The sequence below is a fragment of the Melozone crissalis genome, unplaced genomic scaffold (genome assembly GCF_028551555.1).
Source record: "Melozone crissalis strain CALT ecotype California unplaced genomic scaffold, PUWL_Pcris_2 ptg000029l_1, whole genome shotgun sequence".
Lineage (NCBI taxonomy): Eukaryota > Metazoa > Chordata > Aves > Passeriformes > Passerellidae > Melozone > Melozone crissalis.
In genome coordinates, this window is record NW_026535807.1 from 13876241 (window position 1) to 13897884 (window position 21644).

Below are 21644 nucleotides of genomic sequence, written 5' to 3' on the forward strand. Positions count from 1 at the left end.
GCCCACGTGGTTTCTGGAAGAAGTGAGTCTGTGGTGATGTGTGTGGGATGACTTGCAGAGACAGGAGGCAAGAGCAGATGACCATGCCTGGTTGGTCAGGTCTTTCCCTCAGGAACTCAAGCCCTGGTGTTCTGTCTCAGGCATTTACTGAAGGTTTGTCTGTGCTTCAGAGCCATGTACAAGGAAGCTGGGGCTTGATACAAGACTTTCTAGAGATAAATTCAGAGAAACAAGTGAGTGAACTGTGCAGTACCTGGATTGCCTGTGACAGGGAAGTGCCGTGGGCCTGCTTGCAGTGCCACCCAGTGGGCACGGGACAGGCACTGCTGCTGCTCCTGGAAGTGCCCCATGGAAAACTCCTCTCCCTGCCATGCTTCTCTGGGGTGCTTCTGATGCAATAAATCACCGTGCCTGAGAAGTGACATCCCCTAGGAAAACGTGGGAAAATCTGCACTTAGTACTTGTAAATAATACACACAGTTTGGAGGGGTAGTTGTAGTTCCTAGTTTGGGTCAGAGCTGGGGCAGCAGGAATATGATTTAGGGTAGGGTAGTAACAGTTAATGAACTAAAATGAGGGGTGGGAGTTTGCTGGGATTATTTCTATCCCAGCCCTTCCAGCCCCTGAGCAGCACCTCTGGTTTGGACCCCTGGCAGCCAGCTCTGTTTGCTGCATGCCATGTCTGGAGAGCTGGCACCAGGGCTGCCTGAGGCTTTGCTTCAAAGCTCATATTTTCTTTGGGTCATTCCATGTAGACTGTCCAAAATCAGCTGAAATGCTCCACCTGACAGTGCATGGAATTGCAGAACAGGAAGCAATTAACTAGCAAAGGAAAAACTGGAAATATAAGATTCTAACAAATTTCTCTGAAGTAATTAAAGGGAAAGTTGATTTATAGAACATGTAAAATGTCATATTTTTAATTCTGTTGAGCTATTTAAAATAATAGCTGCTGAGATATTGGAAAAATTAATTGGGTGCCATAAGTGATAGTTCTATAAAGCCAGTTAGCTGGGTTCAAATATATCTCAGATGTGTTGGTTCTGAGTCACATTTTGAGTAACATGGACAACTGAGAGACTACTGGAAAAACATTCCATTTCAACTATAAAAATATACATTTTTCATCTAATTAAAGCAGATGGCCAGTGAAATCAAAAAATAGTGTGCATATGATAAGTACAGTGAGATTGCTAAATTCCCTCCAAAATGTCACACTTGCATGTTGATTAACTTCATCTCATGCTAAAGATACCACACATTTGGGAATAAAAATAAATGTCTCCTTTATGATGTTGTGTAGTTAAGTGTTGTATCTTGGCAATTCAAAATTAAATTTAGTTGTATCATGAAATGCTTCTGTGCCAGCAGACTGCAAAACTGAACCAGACCACTGGTACTGAACCATGAATAAGCAGAGCTGGGACTATAAAGCTTAATTTATCTGAAATCATTTCTGGAGAAACCCTCTGAGCAGCAGCAGCTCTCTATTCCTATGAAATAAAGTGATCTTGTGGCCTTTATGCAGCCCCTTGTGGTAAAGGTCTTCATAAACACACTGAGTTGATGAAATGCTCAAAGTACACCTCAGGCAGACAGGGTAAAAGAGATGTTTTATACTCCATGCTGGAAAGTAACTTGATGTTTGAGACTGTCCAGTCTGACTTGGATCAGGGCATGGTAGAGATTTCAGTTTATTGCTTGACTATTGCAATGTATTAATAAAGGAAGGCTGGTCAGTTAATCATACTGAAGTGAACAGCTGAGTTTGAAATGATCTGGAACAGTGATTTTTCTCTTAATGGAATCTTTATGCTTGAAGGACAGGTCTCCAGATCAGTAGGATCAGTGGAAAAAAGTAAGAACAACTTTCTAGGAAAAGATTGCTAACATAATTAACAAAGTTTATAAACTATAGCATGTCTCAGCTCCAAAATGACAGGGTGCCAGGCTTTTAACTAGCTAAAATTGAATAACAATGACAGTGGAGATGAGTAACCTGGGAAAAAGACAGTGTGACTTCAAGCTCAAGGGGCTCTTGTTGGGCTGTTTGTGGCACCTCTGCTGCTGTGCTGTCCTGTTCTCTGTGCTGGGGAAATCAGAGCCAGCAGAGCAATGTCATGGTGCAGTGGTTGTCATTGTGAAGTAGCATCTTTGTTTAGACATACCATCAGAATACACTGGAATTGTGCTTCAGGCCATTCAGTCTTCTGAACAGAATGTTGTATTTCAGTCCAGCTGTTTTACATAACTTCTGGTCCTGTGCAACCTCAAAAAAAAAAAAAGGAAAATTTTGAGATCACTGGTGTTAATAGCTGTTTCTTTTCTCTTTAATGAAACACATTTTGAAATATTTTCAGCAAAACATGATATTGTTAAAACCATATTTTTCTAACAGTGTCAGTGGTGTAGGCCAGATGTATTTTTTTGGGGGAAAGACTAATGACTGTTAGATGTAACTGTGTACATTTAACATACTTTTCAAGGAGATACATATTTAGGTTTATAGAAATTGTCTTACCTATTTTAACATCTACTGCACTAGGGCTAGGAAAACTGTCTGACATGTATTGCTAGTTCAGTTTTGCAGCTTCTGGTTTTTATGTTCCTTTCCCATCTTTTCGACCATTTCACTATTTCCAATTCTGTAAGTTCTGTGAGGATTTTTTCAACATGCATGATTTTCCCTCCACTTCCCTAAAGTGCCCTGTGTAGTTAGGGCTGATGGATGATGGCAGGTGCCATGTTCCTGACAGAATCCATTGCCATCCCCCTTCCTGACTACTGCTGCAGAGACTGTCCTGAGATGGCCCTAAGGAAAAGCCATACATAGCCAGGATGTTCCTCATAAATTAAATTAATTTTAAAATTCCTATGAATGGGGCACTCTTGATATCCAAACTGTGTTTTATATGCATTTGACCTAGTTGTCTCTCCTAACTTCCTTGAATTTGTAATAGACTGTGTGAGCTGCACGGTGTTGTGTCTAGTTCTAAACTGAAATCTTCTTCTCCCTTCTTTTTAGCCATTTCAGTCAAGGCAGAAGCATCTGACTTTGGAGGAACTGTTTGGAACCTCTGTCCAGAAGGAGCAGCCTGCAGCTCCATATCCCAATCCAGAGAGAATGGAGAAGCTGCAGACAGATGCATCTGCCAGAGAGCAGCACAGTTTGCTTTTGCCTTTTTCCTTTGACCAGTCACCAGTAATGCAACAATCCCTGGGGAAATGTGAAAGTCCAAGCATTAAAGCCAGTGCCAGCCAGCAGGACTGTTTGACACCTATGATAATACCTCCAGCTTCAGTTTCCCAGCCTGAGCTGAAAAACGTTCCAAGCTATTCAGTTCGTTTAAGCCCTGTTCTTAATTCAGTCTCAACAATGGAAGCTGCCCCTGCTCAGATGCTTCCTGGCCTCAAACAAAGCAACAGCATAATGCAAGTTATGCAGCAAGCTGCCAAGCCCATATCCCCACTGGTGAATCAGCCGCCATCTGACGTGAACCACACTCCACAGAATCTCATGGCTGGCCAAAGCCAGCTCGTAGCACCCTTGACTACAGCAAACACAGGCACTGTCTCCAATGCATCTCACACAAGTGTTGATCTTCTCCAGAAACTCAGGTTGACCCCCCAGCATGACCAAACACAGCAGCAGTCTCTCGCTAAGAGTCCCTTGACACCAAACATCTCTGCCTCAGTTGGCCAACTTGCAACACCAGAAAGCTTCAAAGAATCTCACAGTAAGCCATCAGCCTTGAACAGCAAGATAATCTCTCCCCTTCAGGTATTCTGTGGGCTTTGATATCCATGAAGCTTTAGACTACATGTATTTTTCCCTTGAAAACTGTGCTGTTATATAATAGCTGTTTGAAGATAATGAAGGATTTCCACTGTGTGGTATTGATTGAATGGCTAAGTTAGAAATGCAGTTCCATTGGTTTTGTATCATTAGCATCTGCTCTCTAGTGGAGGAGGTTTTTCAAACTGCTGCTGGTAGTGGGTGAATAAGTCCTAAAGATTTCACCTTGTGTCAGAAAAGTACTGCTCAGAGCTGGGGATCTGAGAAGGGATGGAAGGTTGCAGGCTGAGCACTGTAATGGGAGATGATGTGTGGAAGTCTACAATACAATTAAGAATTTCATTTTTCTGATTATTTTGCTTTGAGTGTTTTGTACTCCTTCAGTTTTGACCCACTTCTTCTGTGGGCTACATTGAGATATGGCTTTATAGGTTTGTCATAATACTGAAAGCATAAAACATAAGTTCAGATTTTTTCTCTTTTTTCAGCTTCCCATTGATTATATCATTTTTACAAAATTGATTGAATTATATCTAAAATCTTGAAATTTGCATTTTTGTGCTTCCTTAAAAACAGAGAATGACCTCTAGAAATTGAGCTGTGGATGGTAACCTGTAAATTTTGCTTTTTTTTCCTAACTCAGACTGTACAGCAAAACAAGGAATCAGAAGTATTTCCACAGCCGAAAACTTTGTCTAAAGCCAGTCAAGTAAGTGGATAAGTACCTGTGCTAATCAGTCCCAGGGGTTTTCTTAGGGGGAAAAAACCCAGCTGATATCTCAAATAGTCACTGCCCACTGCCCATATTGAAGGAGCTGTTATGAAACAGCACTGGAGGAAGGGGGAGTTGCTGTCAGTGCACTACTCTTGCACAGTCACTCTTACTGTTGGTTCTAATGCAGAAATGAAAACACATTTTTGGAGTTGCAGCCCTGCACTGAGCTTGCACCATTTGAACTGGGTTTTTTTATGTTGCAAGCAGGGAGTACTTAATGCCATAATATTGTAGGAGGGTATTTTAGCCTTGGCCCAACCTTAAGCACCCCAGAGGCTTAAAATGCTATCCTGGCCTTTGTGTGTCTCAGTTTTCTTGAGATACCTTGTATCTTATAAACTGATACAAAGCAGAAAAAGTTGAAGATGGAGAAAAAAAAATAACCAGTAATTGCTATTGCAAAACTTGTGATAGCAAATTTTAGCCAGCTAAAAGCAGGTTTAAGCTTCTTAGAAGAACTGCCTTGAATAACACTTTAAAATAGTGTCAAGTTTAAGTTTCAGGTTATAGTTACAAAATAACTTGATAATAGTCAAGTGTTCAAGAACTGGTTTTAATTACCTTTTTGTTATGTATTCATTTTAGGACACCATCTGTATTTTATTTCTGCTTTTCCCTTATGCACCCACTCCTTTTTCAGATATCTTGCCTCATTCTTGTCAAACTTGCTCTCCATGAAAGCAGTTTTAGTAGCATGCCCAGATCTGATTGTGAAGGCAAAAAAATGGTCCTACTTGAAGTAAAAGGCTGTTTTACCCACTAGGATGCTATAAAATAAGCTCTACAGTCTGATCATGACCCAGTTAGTAAATAATTACCTAATCCAAAGCATTTTATATGGATTTGGGAATTTTAAGAAACATGTGCATGTTGTATAGCCAACTGTCAGTTTAAGCACATTGTCTTCAGCTGAAATCCCACGCTGTGAGTCTTCACAGTTTTGACTACAAGAAAATCAAATTTCTAGTTCTGCTGTTGTTGATGTTATTTTATACACATTAACTTTAGATGGCTTTGGAGGGCTTTTTCCTCTGAAGATTGTTGGTTATCCAAGGTGAGCTCTTTCTGCTGACATGTCAAACGTCTTTATCAATCACATTTAGTGTTGCTTTTCTTTGGAGTGAGATTGGCTTATTTATTTTCTTTTTTTTTCACCACGTTGATCATCCTGGAAGCCTGAGCAAGACACAGATTATCAGCCTGAGTAACAATTGCAGTTATCAGGAGATGTCAGAGTTGCTCAGAGAGGACATTTATTTGTGTCCAGTTGATGCAAACGTAATAGTCCTCTAAATGTGCAATTTATGTTTAAAAGAAAAAGTGGTGTAGGCAGTGTGGGCATTTGTGTAGTGAAATGGAGACAGACCTGTGGAACGATGAGGTGCAAAGATGGTCTTTAAAATATTTCCATCCTACATCCCCCCAAGGGAAAACAGAATGAGAATAGTTCTGTGTACTCCAATGGTTTAACTATAATTCAGCAGTTTCTTTAAATATGTTTGAGATGCACTTCAAATTTGAAGTAAAGTATCTGTGGGAGACCATAGAAGTGGGGGTGCAGGAAGCAGGATTGATCTTTCTGAAAACTCCAGAGGAAAAGAATTTGCTAAACAGTTACAGGCTCCTTAGATTACTGAGGTGAAAAGCTCAACTTTTGTTGTATCTGTTCAGTTCTAAAAATTCTGGAAGGTAGCAACCACATGAGTAGAAAGGAGTCTGCATACAAGAATGTTCAAGGCTGCTACCTTCTTCAGCTTTGAAAATGAGAAGTACTATTGGTACTAATATTAATCTTCATAGGTAGATATTTCTTGATTAAGAGCAGCTGTTCTGCAATATCTGATTGAGTACATTTGTCTGCAATTTATTTCATTTTCTTTATGCTTATCTCTCCAGCCTTTACAGCATCATTCATTCTTACTGAACACAGTATTATTAATCTTCTGTTCTTTTACAGGTTGCACCTGCACAGTTTGTTACAGCCACGACGACAGTAACACCTTCAGTGCTCTTGTCTCCAAGTGTGTTTCAGCAATCAGCTACAAAAGCTACTGAAGTGGAGAATAAAGCCAGTTCTTCTTCTCCTTTAACACTTGGAACAACAGAAATTCAGACTACACCTCCTACTGTTCTCAGTAGGTCTCAGCTTCAAGAAGCGCTGATACATCTAATAAAGGTAGTGTCTATACAGAGCTCAGAGTTTCTGAGGGATGGGGTTCCAAGCACAGAAGGCAGCACTGACAGATTCTGTACCCCTGTAACTCCTTTTGCCCTGAAAGATTACAAAAGATGTTCTTTTCTTTTGGAAGGGGCAGATTACTCCACACTGTACACAGAGTTTGGCACAGCTTGCTCCTTTTGGTCAATGTGTCCTTTCACATCCATATGAATTTGTAGAGAAGTGAGGAGTAACTTGCAGCAGTAGAAGCTGGTATGGGGTGGGAGTTGATTTTGCTGTCTTTTTAAGTGTTCCACTTCCTCAAGGAAAGATTTCCTGTTTTCAGTTCCCTAGAACCTTTCCTTATCTTTACTTTTAGTGTGTTTCTTTGAAATGGAAATTGCAAAGTTTTAGCTCTACTATTTTTAGGGACTAAAAAGTTCTGTTGAATTAAATCTGTGATGTTGGGAGCAGCTGTGCATTGAGATGATTTTGACCTCTAATGTCATGATGAAGTTGCCATGAATAACAAACTGTTCTTTCTTAGCTCAGGATTCTCTTGCTCACTCCATGCTGGTGTTAGTAGAGCTTATACCCAAAATGCAAAAATAACAAAAATAACAAACAGCATCTTCCCAGTGACCACGTTGTTAGGAGCAAAAAGGTCATTACCAGATCCCATCATTAGGTTGCCTGATTTACCTGTTCCATTTTACATAACCTTTTCTTCTGCTGGTGTGGATGGGTTTTCTAATTAAGGACTTAAACTAATCTTGGAACTGAGCTCACCTGCTAATATTCTGAGTGGTGATTTTAGAGAGCTGACAGGGATATTTGTCTCCATTCTTTACTGAGATGGAAGAAGACTGAATGAAGACCAAAACTGATGATATACCAGTTTTGTAACTTGTCATTTGAGGGAATTAGACTCGAGAAATATCTGTAAATATTGTCCACAGATGAAACCAATTCACTTCCCAGTCATGCTTTGACTTGGGAATTCTTGTAGAGCACGCTGCAGTCCCATTCAGGCTGCTCTGCCCTGCAAACAGCATCACACCTGACACTCAGGCAGGCTTGATGTGGGAGCCTGTACCCAGAATGGGATTCTCTGTGCCTGAGTGTGTGGTTTGGGCTCTGGAGGGAAGCACAATGTGGCCAGGCTGACACAGTGACCCTGTCTGTTTGTCTGGGCATCCAGAGTGCCTGGTGATGCCTTCAGCTGCTGCCCAGCTTCGTGGTTCACAGCCTGTGTGTGTTCCAAAAGCACCTTCTGTGCAGGCACACAGCTCCTTCAAACCTTATCACAACTAAAGTGACATCCAATTAAACTTTTTTTGGCATTTTTTCTCTAATGTTTTGAATGTGTTTCTATTTTTCCTGCAGAATGATTCCCGTTTTCTCAGCACTATCCATGAAGTCTACTTGCAAGTCCTCACCAAGAGTACAGACAACATTAAGCTATAATTGAAGCTGAATCTACTTAAAATATGTTCATTTTAGAAACAATTATGCCTCATGTATAAAACTAATATTTTTGTAAAAGAATATTTAGTTTTCAATGTCTTGAATTCGAACCTGTTAGGAACTATTATTCCTTAAATACTTATGAAAGTAATGTTCTCAGAATGATCTAGGTTTTCACTGTGATCGTCACCAGCAAACCTTTTTTTTATTGGGGAGGGGACTTAAGTTGCATTTGAGCTCTCATTAGCATTAAGTGAATGTGCAAATGTTTGCTCTGGCTCTCATTCCTGGCTGTATTCATTGTTCAAGGATTACAGACTCAAAACTATTTCAACCAGCAAATGCACAGTATAATACACTACAGCACACCAGAACCAAATTCAGTTGTGGGAACCTCGTTCCAGTTTGAAGGACTGAGGAAAATGAGAGCAAAATGCCTTGTGATGAAGCTGGAAGGTGTGGGGAGGGAAAGGGTCTGGAAGCCAGGCCATTGGAGCTAAATCTTTAACAAAAGGTCTAAAAATGTGATTGGCTCAATACATTGGCAGTCTCTAGCTAATGCATGTAAATTCATCCTTTCAATATTTCATCAATTCTGTTTGTTTCTGTGTTACTGACATAAAACACCCATTTTCTCTAAAGAGGCAAAATTTGAAATATGCAAAATCCTCAGTGATTGTACTTTTTTTTAAACAACAAAGGAGTTGCATGTTGAAGTTCTCATTTTAAATTTATAGTTAGGAGACCACCACTGGAAGACTCTCTTCCTGTTCATGAGTGTTTGATAAAATTTAAACATTCTGTTTCCTTTTAGCTTAAGGATGGACCACACCATAGTTGGCTTTCACTCCTCAGTTGTGTTGGAACTGCAGTGTTAAAAACTATGCAGATGGGAAACAAATGCATGCTTTTCTTCTGTTGCCCTCTCCCCAAATAATTAGTGTAAACTTCATAGTCTGAAGTTAATCTAATTAAAATGTTACTGCTTTGTATATGTGATTCAGTAAGTCACTATTCACTAAGAATTGAACTGGGTACTTTTCCCAAATCAGAAAAAATTTAATTATACCTTCTTATGCTGCTGTGTTGGTTTACCCATGGGTTATATTTATTTCTTAAAGGCATGCAAAGGTAATTAATCTGAGTTCAGGTCCCAACATTTTCCAGCAATAGTAGTTTAGTTTTTCAGTAGAAAAGTGTTGGGTTATTGAGTAAAAAGATAATCTGTAGTGAGTTGTGATGCACTGCTTCATTCTTTTCCCTCAAGCACTATTGAAACATGAAGAAAATTATTGTTTGGCTCCTTACAGCATATATGTAAGTATAGATCTCCTAAGGATTAGTTAATGTTGACATAGTCAAGGTGCATGGCCATTTCATTGGAAACTAGTAATTGAGCTTTAATTGTGACGTGTTCACAAATCAGGATGTTTTAGATACAACAGATATTTACAAACATTCAAATATTTTTATGTATTTGAACTATTTTAGGTTTTTTTCTTAGCTTTTTAGTGGAAAATATATTTTGTTTAGCACTACCTGCCTTCTGAAAAGCTCTTCTCAGCCTTTGAGTTCAGTGTTTCCAATTGATATAGTATATTGTTAGAAAAATGTTCAAGATTCAGGGAAAGATGCTTATGTGCATTCATCAAGAAATACATTGGATTTAATGGTAGCATCTAAATTCAGCAATACAAACTCAGATTTCTTAAGGAAGATAGGAACTTCTTCCATAAATTCTGAAGTTTGAATACTGTGTATGCACATAAACAGTGAGATTCAATTTAGATTGAAGGTCTAAATCGATTTTATGTTGGGCTTTTTTAGGAAAAGTTTCACTGAAAGGGAAACTTTTCCTAAAAAAACCAGGGAGCAGTTCCTCTGAACAAAAATGGACAGTCTAAGCCAAATAGAGGGTTGCTCTTACCTAGATTTAGCAAAGATGGAGTCTGTAATGTCTCACTTCTCATGGACAGCTTCTGGTTTCTTCAATGCAAGATTTGATAAAGGTTTGGAAGAACAGAAATGTTGGAAGCTGATAGCACACGTTGGTACTGTTTGCTAAATCCAGTCGTATCCAAAGATCTGTACAAATGATAGGAAGGAGTTGGATTTTGAGTTCTTCAGCCATATACAAAAGTAATAATACTTTCAATATCCTTAACTTGGGAGGGTTCCTGTGCAGCTGGAAACAAGCAGTTGGCAGATCCTTACTTCACTTTGGTTTTGTAGTGTCCTTGTAGCAGAGGTTGATGGTTTATTTCCCTGCCCAAACTTTCCAAATGAACTGGCAGAGAACCAGGGTTGGAATTGTAGTGTCCACAGCAAACTTTCCACCGTGAACTTTACAGCATGTGTTTGTTCCAGCCTCTGCATGGGGCCAGCAGACACAGGAACCCCCCAGTGCAGAGGTGTGACAAGTGCCAGGGAGTGGCTCTAACAGATAAACTCCTTTCATTAAAAGCTTATTGTAAAACACAAGCTTAATTACAGTGTAAAAGCTGATTTTTTTTTTTTTATGTGAGCTATCTTTAAAAACTTTTTTCCCTAATTGTTTTAAATTTTTGTAAGTTTGAAATGACCAGCTTGTTGAAGTGCTTGATTTGTGTTTTCTGCATGTAGGGATAACCAGTGTGTAGCAAGTTACCTTGGGGCATCGCAAAAAATGATTGTGACCATTTTAAAGTTGCTGGGGTTTTTTTAATTGCTGGTTTAATGGGGATTTTATCTATTCTTTCTGGGAATCAAAATGTTATTAGTTCAGACTGCACTCCTCAAATTATTACCTAAGCATGTTTTTTGTGGCTCATATTAAGTTACTTTAGGTTTGAGTTTGGATTTTTACTTTTTCCCTAATCAAAGACAGTTTTAAAACCTACAACTGCTGAATTGTTCAGGAAAATCAAAATTCTCAGTTTTGTAGTTAGACTGTATCTGTTGTTATTTAAAAATGCAAAGTTTATATGAAAGGTGCCTAACAGTTATTAACTTTAGAAGGAGAATATCTTTCCAAATTAAACAAGATTTGCAGAATGAGTGATAAAAAAATTCAAGTAATTCATTCTGATTTAATATAAAATGTGTAATTCTGTGTATAAGTACTCAATATTTAAACACTTGCTGCTGGATGTATCATTTTTGCTTGCATTTCTAATTGCTTCATTTTGATTTATTTCTGAAATCCATTATGCCATGTGTAGTCACTGATAGAATTTCTGCAATGTTTTGGAAAGCAAACTTTAATTTGGGACTTCTTGGTTTTTAAAAGTATTTTAAGCAAATCAGCCACCTTTTTGCCAGGTATTTGGGTTGCTTGTACAGCATATCTTAACAAGAGGAATGTGTGCAATATGTATCACCTCATGTTTGTCTGGCAATGTTACTAAAATGTTAAGATGCAATATCTTCCTTTCACTTCAAGTTGGAAAAATTGCAGTATCTCTGATTTGGTGGTGTATTTATTTTTATCTATTCAGTGTATGGGCATATGGTTAGTTAGGTTCTTTTATGTGCATTATGTGCTTTTAGTAATTTCTGAGTTTTATCACTTCTGCATATGCACCAGTTGTAGCCATTTGCATGTTCTTTCAATATGAAGACCATGGGGAGGGGGGGGCTTCAAGGAAAGATTTCTGGAAACCTGAATAATTGTAAGTCAAAAAATGTAGATACTGCATCATTAACGTTTTTGGTATGGTGTGGGTTTTATAGCACCTATGTATGTTTGCAGTTATTAAGTTATTGCATAAATGTTTAAGAATGAGCATTTTTTTCATCCAAAATTTTGTATGTTTGCAAATATATTTTTGTAATAAAACTTCAAAACAAATGTTTCAGCACCTCCTAAAATCTTGTGATGTTTCTTTTTATTTCTAGAACTCTATCAGCCTACTGGAAGGTTCAGTTTTTATTTAGGATTAATATTTTCCAGAGAAAAAACTCAAATTCCTTTACTTCATTCGGGGGGTAGAACCAAATTGTATTTGTCCACATAGAAAATGCAACCTGACTGCTTGAAGGGCAGTGGGGAACAGCTTCTGCAAGGCCCTCTGCTGCTGTCAGCAGCCTTGTGTTCTGAATTTGATAAACAGATATGTTTCCTCTCACATTAAGAATGCAGCTGCACTTTCACTGGTTTGTAAGTACAGCTCTGTGTTTGGTGCCTTTCTGTAGCACTTTTTTATGGTATCCCCTTTCATCCTTCTAGACATGGCATTTCATTCTCAGTCCAGTGTTGGTCTTTGATCCAAGACATTGGAAATTGCAGTTGTCCTCCTACCATATCTTATCAGTATCGTGCTGCTGGTTGATCCAAGTTTCACAAAGTAAAATAGGGAAGAAAAACATAGAAGTTCATCTTGAAATTAAATAAAACCTTGGGCCTAAATCTTAGCTAGATGCTAATTCCCATTCTAACTCCCCATAGGGGCTGGTGCTTGCAGGGCAGGTCAAAGGCCAGGGAGGCCAGTGAAGAATGGCATTTGTTGCCCTGCTGGTTCATTTTGCACTGATTCCTGTACTATGTCCAGAAGCAGATTCTTCTAATAGAAGACTGCCATACAAAACAGGTACAGAAGTCATGGATTTACTGCAATATAAGTGGGAAAAAAAGTGGAAAACTGCTTAGAATCAAACTTTAAATTCTGGAATCTAGGTCTAAATTCCATATTAGGTGTGTTGCCTGTCTGGTTCAATATCAAGAATATTTTTTCAGTCTCAGTGCCATTCATCTGTTTGTCTTCTCTGGTGCAGGTGTTCCTCTTCACTGATACTCACAGGAAGTGCTGTCCTTTGCTTTGGGAATAAGAGAATACTTCTGAATTTCTCTGTATAGCTCCAGCTAAACCAGGCACTGTACACTTGATCCTGGTGCTCTACAGTCATGTTTTTTGAAAGTGTATGAGAGAATGAATCCCTACTACAATGGTGATATGTGCTGGATAGGATCAGGGAATAGGCATTAGGCTTCCTAAAGTTCATTGTCTAAAATCCAAATTTCATTTACAGGCTTGCAGAATGAAATAACAAGTTGTAGCTCATGTTCATGGGCCAAATTAATTGAAGTTGGTGGACTCATGTTTGGTAAGGGTTCAGCTACACTTCCTTCTCACTACAGAAGGTAATATCAACAGTAAGAAACCTGTCATTCCTACAGTTGGGGGTTTTTTTTGTTTGTTTGTTTGTTAATAGGATGCCTTCAAGTTACTAAATAGTCTTTATTATGACTGAGGTAAATTTCAGTTTAATTTTCTAACCAAAATATTAGAAAGTATAAGGCATGTTATTGAAAGATATTTCCAGTGCCCAGTAGTGGAATTTTTTCACTTATCTTCACACAACTTCAGGTGTGAATCAGCTTTTTCTATCTTATAGATTTTGATTGGGGGATTTATTTTTTGATCTGACCTACTAATTTAGGAGAATTGAACTCCTGTGATAGACCTGTAACTTAAAATACAGCCGTGTAAAACTCATCATTGTCAGTTATGCAACAATTTTTTCATAAGACACTCCTTATCAGGCTCAAAAAGCATTGAGAAAAGAGGGCAGTGAAGAGAGATTTTTATCAGTTGCTGCATTCTTGAAAGAGTACTGGCAATAAAAAGAGGGAAAGACAATGGAATAGAAGATTGCTGAGAAGAAAACAAGGGAAGGAATCGCAAAAGCATCCATGTAAATATGAAAGGGGACATTGTGGAGAGAGAAGTATGGCCTGTGAAGGTATTTCCTGAAGCACAGAGGAATTTAAGTTACAGTTTTGCTTCTGTACTGCTGCTTGTCTTCAGGTGTTCTCCAAGCTCCAATGCAGATTACCTGTGAGAATTCAGAGTATTTCAGGGTGTGTTCAGAAAATGACTGGGTAGGCATGATTTCCTTGCTCTAATTCTTCAGGTCTGCTGTGGAGTTCTTAACCTCTGGTAATGAGGCAGCACAGTGGAGCTGACTGATCACAGCAGTACCTAATTTTTTGCTTTGTGGCCTCCCATTACAGTTTAAAATCTGTTACACAGAACAAGGCTGCTTATACCTCGTTGCCTTATGTCTTTCATTTTAAACAGATCTTTAAAAATATTTCAACCAGAATCCATTCTTTAAAATTCAAGCAGTTCATTTTCACAAAATCAACCTTGGGAAATAAAACCACAAAATAATTAGATTTTTATGCTGGCTGAAATGAAAGTACTTGCCCTTAGGCCTTTCTTGGAAACACGCAGGGATGTGATGTAAATGCACAAGTTTTACTTCTTTTCTCCTCATAAAATAAGTTAGGAAGCTTTTAAGAGCATCTACAGAGCAAAGATCACCCAGCCTGGCTCCTGTAAACAAAACTCTATGTTGGTCTTAATTTAGACAGCATATGACTTGCACATCCTGCTCGTACTTGTTGTGGTTTGGAAGAGGGATCAGAGAGGCTTAGCAGGTTATCCAGCGTTCTCATGGAGGTCTGAGATGTGTGGGAGATGCTGAATGCCTTCTCTGGTTGTGTTCTAAGCATCAAACAAATTCACTTCTGTCCTCTGGGGACACAGCTCTCCCATGTAACAGCCCTCCTGCAAAGGAAGCTTCTGTCATATTAAACTCCCCACAAGAGTTGAGGTGCAGGAGTGCAGCTGAAGCCTGCAGGGGCTGGATGTGTACAGAGGCTGTTGTGGTTTACAGCAAGCCCTGCACCTTTGTGATCCCCAGGATGGGAGGCACAGGGTGCCCATTATAAAGAGAGAGCTCTGCTTTTCAATGGTTTAGTAGGGAAATCCTGCCACAACAGAAGCTTTTACAGAAGACCCAAAGGTTTGGTTAGAAACACATGCAGTACTTTTAATAAGGGTTTGAAAAGAAATTAATATTCTTCAGATATGAGGACAGCTGTCTGAGGGAAACTGCTAACATAACAGACATGTGAAAGTAATGTAGACTCATAGTCTGTAGTGCCTGAGCCTGTGATGTAGCTTTATCTGTAACATCATTTTAGATAAAAAAGCCTGATCTTATTACTGCTCCTATACCTGTTTTCATGCAGTACATATAATTTCTTACAATTACTGGTGATGTGCTGCACAGACATCAGAGGGGTTTTCTTCTTTTCTCTTAAATTCATTAGCAGCTAAATAATGTTATTACTGGAGATGAGCTGAACAATCTGTTCCATGTCTAACTGAAGTCACTGGTTTTGCATGTGGAAGGATGTGCTGGTGGCACATAATGAGAGAATGCTCTGGCATCAATCCACTTCATCAATTCTTGAATGATTTCCTTCTCAAAGGGCTTCTAATGCAGCTGTTCTTTCAAAGGAATAGTCAAACCCTGTTGTGCTGCAGGGGTCAGGCTGAAGAGGATTTTTTCACTTTCTCTCCTGTGCATTACAGCACAAATAAATCCTGCTTTATTTGGTCATTACAGCTCTCTTACACCTTTCTAAATGTGCACACCCTGTGAAAGCATTGCTGTTTAGGAGATTTCACTTCGTACAAGTTATCACCAATAACTTTATCCTTCCAATTTTGTCACATTCAGTTAATTGAGTACAGATATTCATTTAAACAAAGACCAAAGAGACTAATCACTTCTGAGCTTGTTTGAAGAGTGTCATAGAACTTGAGTCAAGAATCAAATAGAAAAGAAAGTATGGTGAAGTAACTGTGGAACATCTCTCTATTCAGTAGGCCCTTCAAGCACAGATGCAGGCAAAGGCCTCAAACTCCTACTACATAAGTACTTCATATTGACATGATTTGAAGAAATTGCACCAAGTGAAAAGTCAGATTATAAATTTAAATAATTTTGTAAATAATATCTTTAACTGGTCATACTAAACCAACCCAAATACCCCAAAATACTGCAATATTAGCATTGCAAATTTTGATTTAAATACTGTAATTTTCTTGCACTGCTAGTGGAAATACTTCCCTAAATATCATCAAAAACGGCCCAAACCTTATCACTGTGAGTTCCTTTTAACTGTGTGAGACAAAAAATGCTTTGGTTTTTCTCTGGCAGGCTAAAAGTTAGATAGACATTTAAAAGTCTCACTGTGTAAGAGTTGTCTTGAGTTATGTGGCTTAATCTAAACATTTTTCATGCATAATAAAACTGTCATAATATTTTGGAAACTTTGCAATTTTTGGGTTGGGTTTGGTTTTTTTAGTAAATGACATTTTTATTTAGAGGCAATATAAAAAGAACTATGGTTTAAAATTGTTTTTATTCAACATTTGCCTGCTTGTAACTCAAAAACGGTCTGTTCTTTTATGAAGATTTCCATACACATTTTTGGTTTTGCAGACAATTTTGTCAGCTGAGGAGAAAGTTTTAGTTGAACTATGAATCTATTCTGTTTGTATGTATCTTGTCCTTGTATCTTGCTGTTACAGACTTCAGAGGTGAATGGATTTCCCTTCTGGATGTTTCTACATCAGGTGCTGCACAAGAACTCTGCATTTTCCAGGTTGCTGGTTATAGCTGTTTGTAGTCTGTGTAGCACAAACTGCTGTTCTATGGCAACTAAAGGATGCTGAGAGTGTTTTTCATGCTCCAATGGGAACTGCAGAGCTGATCATTATTTCACAGCCTGCTGAATATTCTTTTCACAGGGTGTTTACTTGAGTGTTCGCTTGTGCTTATCTAAAACCACTTGCTATCACTGATGAAGGAATAGAATTTATTTTGAGTCAGATGTGACAGTAAGGACTGAGACTCTGGAAAATTTGCAGCACCAGATTTGGTCTGACAATGTACTGCATTCCCATCCATCAGGCTACAACGATTGGAATTCCACCACAATTCCACAATGAGTGGAATTCCACTTCTCTTTTTTAAGCTACTCTGCAAATGAAATTAAATCCTGTGCACTACATGGAGGTGTTCAGGACTAGCAAGGTGACAGTCCAGGACAGCAGTGACTGTCAATTCCAGTTCAGTTTGGAACCCATACACTGCTCAAACTGCAATTGCACAGCCTGTTGGTCTCCTCCCTCATCTCCAAGCATTTTCTTCACTCACTACTGTTTGGATTCTGCAGTGATGAGCTCTTACTAGACTTGGATTTGGCAATCTTTTGAGAACAGTTTTTTAGGCAAAACTGGGGATGTAGCCCTATGGTAGCAAACTGGCCTGAATTCTAGCAGTGCTGAGTGCCTGCAGCTCCTGCTCTGGTAAACAGGGTTGCATGTACTTATGTCAGCAATGCATTTTTGCAGTATCTCAGCAAATGTCAGTCATAGCTGAGCTTTCATGCTTCTGCTGCACATAATACCCTGATGCCGAAATGTGGACGAAGGGATGGAAAAATCCAGTTATCCTGTGTATGTATTTAATAAGCTGTCTGGTCTAGTAGTTCATTCTGAAGCTAACGAGATGTGATTGTATGTTCTGAAGCAAGGCTGCTTGTCCATACATGTGCATCCTTGGTTTAATCACATTGTACGTGGTTCCAGAGGCAAGGCTGAGGAATGTGGAAGGAACATTGCCTGTTGTATGCAATGTATACCATGACTGCAGCTATTGCTTTACAGTCCATCACACTTGGCCAGAGGTGCAGAAATAACATGCCTCTCCAGCAGATCAAAGAGGAGGCACTGACACAAGGTGGAATTTCATCCTGTGAATGCTTGAGCTGCTGTTTTAACAGCACAATACCACAATAAGCACTCGGTGATGCAGCACAAGGATTCAGGGAACTGAGGGGGAGTTGTGGGCAGTGATCTCCCAATGACATTGTCTAAGCTAAGTCTGTCTTAAAGTCGTTTTACCATTCAGATAACAATGGAGGAAACAAAAGAAGTTGTGAGCTGTAGTAATACTGGACTGATCCAGATCATCCCCCTTATTTTCTTACAGGAGGGGAACAGCACTGTATGTCCAGCCAGAGAAGGCACTTGCTAAGATTGCTGTTGCCAGTACACTTGGGACAGTTTGTGAGGGAGCCATAGAAGGCAATTCAAGAACACACCATCACTGTGATCACAGAGACTCAACCACAGGCCTTACTCTTCAGCCAAAGAATGGAATCAGCCTGGGCCAACAAAGGCAAAAGCAAGGCCATGATCTGTTGTCATCTTATTGCAAAACTCCCATACGTTCTCAGTGATTTCTCATGGCCAGCTCCTCACAGCACTGACTCCTTCTTCACAGCACAGCTGACAAACTCCAACTCCCTCCTCACTCAGCTCACTCCAACTCTTTTGTAGCACTCATCTTCTTATTGGACACAGCTGTGGCCTATTAAGGGCAGGCCTGTTCCTAATCTTTGGTGATTTGTACAGCTGCAGCTCCTCAGGTATGAGACTACCTTCTGCACTATCTTTATTTTCTTATATTCTATCCCTCCACAATGATTTGGCCAGTTTATATTTTAAAAAATTGTGAGAGAAAACAAAGGAGTGGGGAGTCCCTGAACTCCACATTTCAGTTGACTTTGCCACTACCAATGATTTATGCAGAGAAGAACAGTAACAGCCTGGCAATGCTCACCTCTTAATCACATTGTATAGACAGAAAATAGGGAGTAAATTAACCTGCTGGAAGCAAAAACTTTGTGTAGAAATTACTTCAATTTTTCATGATACCTGCTTCCATTTTGACATTTTTCTCCTGTGTTTGTAAATACTACCAGCCATCCAGAAAGATGAAGTAGCCATATCTCTAAAATAAGCTTTTAGTTTCCTGGTGCAAATGTATTTATGAAGTTTTTGAAATTTGTTTTCTGCAGCTGAAAGTGGGTACACAGCCATGTTTTCTTAATGTACCTTTGGTCAACACAAAATACTGTGGAGTTTGGCATCATAAACATGATTTCACTTACACTTGGCCTCATTTGAAGAATTTACTTTATGCACCTCTTCTAAACCACACATTAGAGAAAACCAAATTATCCTGCCTAGCCTCACTCAGCTGACATGGATAACTCTGTGTCAGTGAGATGATGGTCAAGCCAAATGTCAACATCTGTCTAAAGAACAGTGTTTAAAGAGCAGGGGTGATAGAAAAAGTGTCATTCCCTTCCTTGCAGACAGTATTTTAACAACTGCTCTCCAATCAGTGAGCATGGTACAGAGCTCAAGCTAATAAATTAATAAATGCTGCTGTGCTGCTAAAATGGTTCTGTGCCTTTGACTACACCAGCAGGCAGGAGATTCCTGTAGAGCAGGTCTATGGAGCACATGACAAAGAGCTGAGGGCTCTCCATCTGCACTCTGAGGGAGTTTGAATTCTGCTCCAGACTGCCTCTTGTCTGTCCTGTTGAACTGAATACTCATTAACAGCTGGGATGCATTAGTTGCTTTCTCAGACTGAATCTTCTGTTTCATCTTTATTTGAAAGGAATCCAGTTCATGAGCTGTGGCACTGCTCAGCAGAGAAAGCCAGAGCACAGTGAGCAAGGAACAATCAGGAAATTTGATCTGAAATGGTGGCTCAATGATGGCTGCCTTACTCTTACCCTCTGACCATATGGCTGCAGACAGAATCAAGTGTGCTGCTGCCTTGAGAAGGCTGACAGGTTGTGGAAAGGATGCAAGAATGGACAGAGAAGAAGAGGAAAAGTTGTGCAACGTGCTCAGAGAAGCTGGTCACCCTCACTCTACAACGTAAATTTGATTTTAGGTAATAAATTTGATTTGAGGCAATGGCACAACCAGATCCTGAGCAAGGTATTTACTGGAGTGTAAGGTTCAATTAAGGATCTTGTACAGGGAACTTAGGTTTGAATTCACTGCTACCTCACCAACAAAAAGGGTAGATTTTATAGTTTAAATTTTGCAAAAGAGAAAAAAACCCCAGCATTTCTCATGGATGCTACTTGTAACTCTTGAGATCTTTCATATTCCCCTACTGACAATATTCCTTTGGGCATCAGAGCTCCAGGAGGACAAAAGAAGTCTCTGTCTTGTACCAAAGTGGATTTTAACAGGAATGTTGTGGGGAAACTGCTGTTAAGACTGGCTGTTGATTGTTCCCACAGTGTCTGGCAGTCCTGTTTCTGTTTCCTCTGCTAGGATCTCTTTGGTATGATTTCCTACACAAGTAGCTACTTTCTAGCTATCACGTGTTAGTTAATTTCCAAGCTGCTGTTTAAACATAGTGGGTTACAAGGTGTCTTTCTGTACCCTGAGAGGAAACCTGCACAATGAAAGTGCATTAACACCCTCATTTCTTGCCCTCTGCTCTGCCACTGAAAGCTCTTGGCATTATAGCCCATATCTTCAGAGTTCCTAAATTTAAACCAAGGCTTGTGTGATTCTCATCAGGCTCTACCCTACCCCAATTTTATTGTCCATATAATTTCAAAGTGTATTACTGAAATGAAAAAATTTTGGTAACTGGTTTTGCAGAAAGAAAAAAAAAAAAAACAAAAAAAAAACAAAACCAAAAATAAACCAAAAAAACACCAAACCAAAACCACCAAACCAAACCGAAAAACCAAACCAAAAAACCCCACCACAGCTAGTAGGCATACCCTACCCAATTATTTGAAGGTCAAATATAGACTGGGGCAGAGCAAATGGCAGTTGCAGCAGTTAACCTTTGTATAGTGTTCTCCAGAACAACCTCTGCACTTTGCTACTGTCAGGTCTGGTTGTTTGGCTCTGTTTTATCCTTTCTGGCCTATTTCCAGTCTAGTTTTTCTTCTGAAGATTTTTATTAAAAGGATCTTCAAGAAGACAACTGATAAAACAATTTAAGAAAACAGTTAAGCTAAGGGAGTGGTGTCTGCTTTTATTTCTTCTAATAAATTGCTTAGCTTATGGAAAAAAGTTTTATCATACCTTGCTAAGAGTTTCACATGCTACTCCTTACTGGCAGTTTGCCAAGTGAGCATGGCTGAATGCTCTGTGAATTGAGGTCATTTCCTTTGTTTCTGAAACCCAAAGTCTGCAGAGCCTTGAAGGTGAAGGGTTTTTAATGGGAGTGGTCCAGTGTCTTCTGGAAGTAGATGATGATAGCATTAGTTCAGTAAAACTAACTAGGATATTTTTAAATCAATGCAATACAGTTTCTAGAACAAACTACCAGTGGACAGAACACTAAAATACAGGAGTGTAGGGCAGGAATATCAGGCTGAATGAACAAGATTTGAGGTATCTTAGAATGACAGAGTCATCAAGGTTGGAAGATACCTTTAAGATTGTCAATTCCAACCTTCAACCTTGCACTACAACTTTTTTGGCATGGTTGTCTGATTAACCTTTTGCTTGTTTGTTTGTTTCTAGGTTGTGACTTCTAATGCCACTTGAGCTTTCTAGAACAAATATGAAGTATTTTGCTTGCCTATTTAAGTCTAGTATTAATGCTGTAGTGTTCAGAATTGCTAGGGAAAATGTATTGGCTGATTGATGGCTGCTGAAGTCAGTATTTTATGCAGAAGTCTCTGTGTTCATCAAAATTTTTAACATATGTTATGGAAATATGAATTATATCCTGACAGGAAGCTACATGGGGCAAGTCTGCTACTG

At 39.2% G+C, this 21644-nt stretch overlaps 1 protein-coding gene and 1 long non-coding RNA gene across 3 annotated transcripts in view; one reads left to right on the forward strand and one right to left on the reverse strand.

Annotated features, from left to right (window-relative positions):
* DCP1A (decapping mRNA 1A) overlaps positions 1 to 8820 on the forward strand; it is a 28496-nt gene extending 19676 nt beyond the window's left edge. Inside the window, exons 7-10 of one of the 2 annotated variants that reach the window (XM_054280970.1) lie at positions 3026 to 3781; positions 4440 to 4505; positions 6529 to 6747; positions 8116 to 8820. In XM_054280970.1, the coding sequence (XP_054136945.1) occupies positions 3026 to 3781; positions 4440 to 4505; positions 6529 to 6747; positions 8116 to 8196 (1122 nt within the window). In that variant the 3' untranslated portion in view covers positions 8197 to 8820. The remainder of the gene's footprint in view (positions 1 to 3025; positions 3782 to 4439; positions 4506 to 6528; positions 6748 to 8115) is intronic. The other variant, XM_054280972.1, reaches the window with a different exon arrangement.
* On the reverse strand, positions 253 to 21070 carry LOC128939787 (uncharacterized). Its single transcript, XR_008483245.1, has 3 exons — positions 20958 to 21070; positions 2169 to 2269; positions 253 to 428 (listed from the first exon to the last, which is right to left on the reverse strand). It is a non-coding gene; the product is annotated as an uncharacterized LOC128939787 (long non-coding RNA).
* Positions 21071 to 21644: the final 574 nt, after the last annotated feature.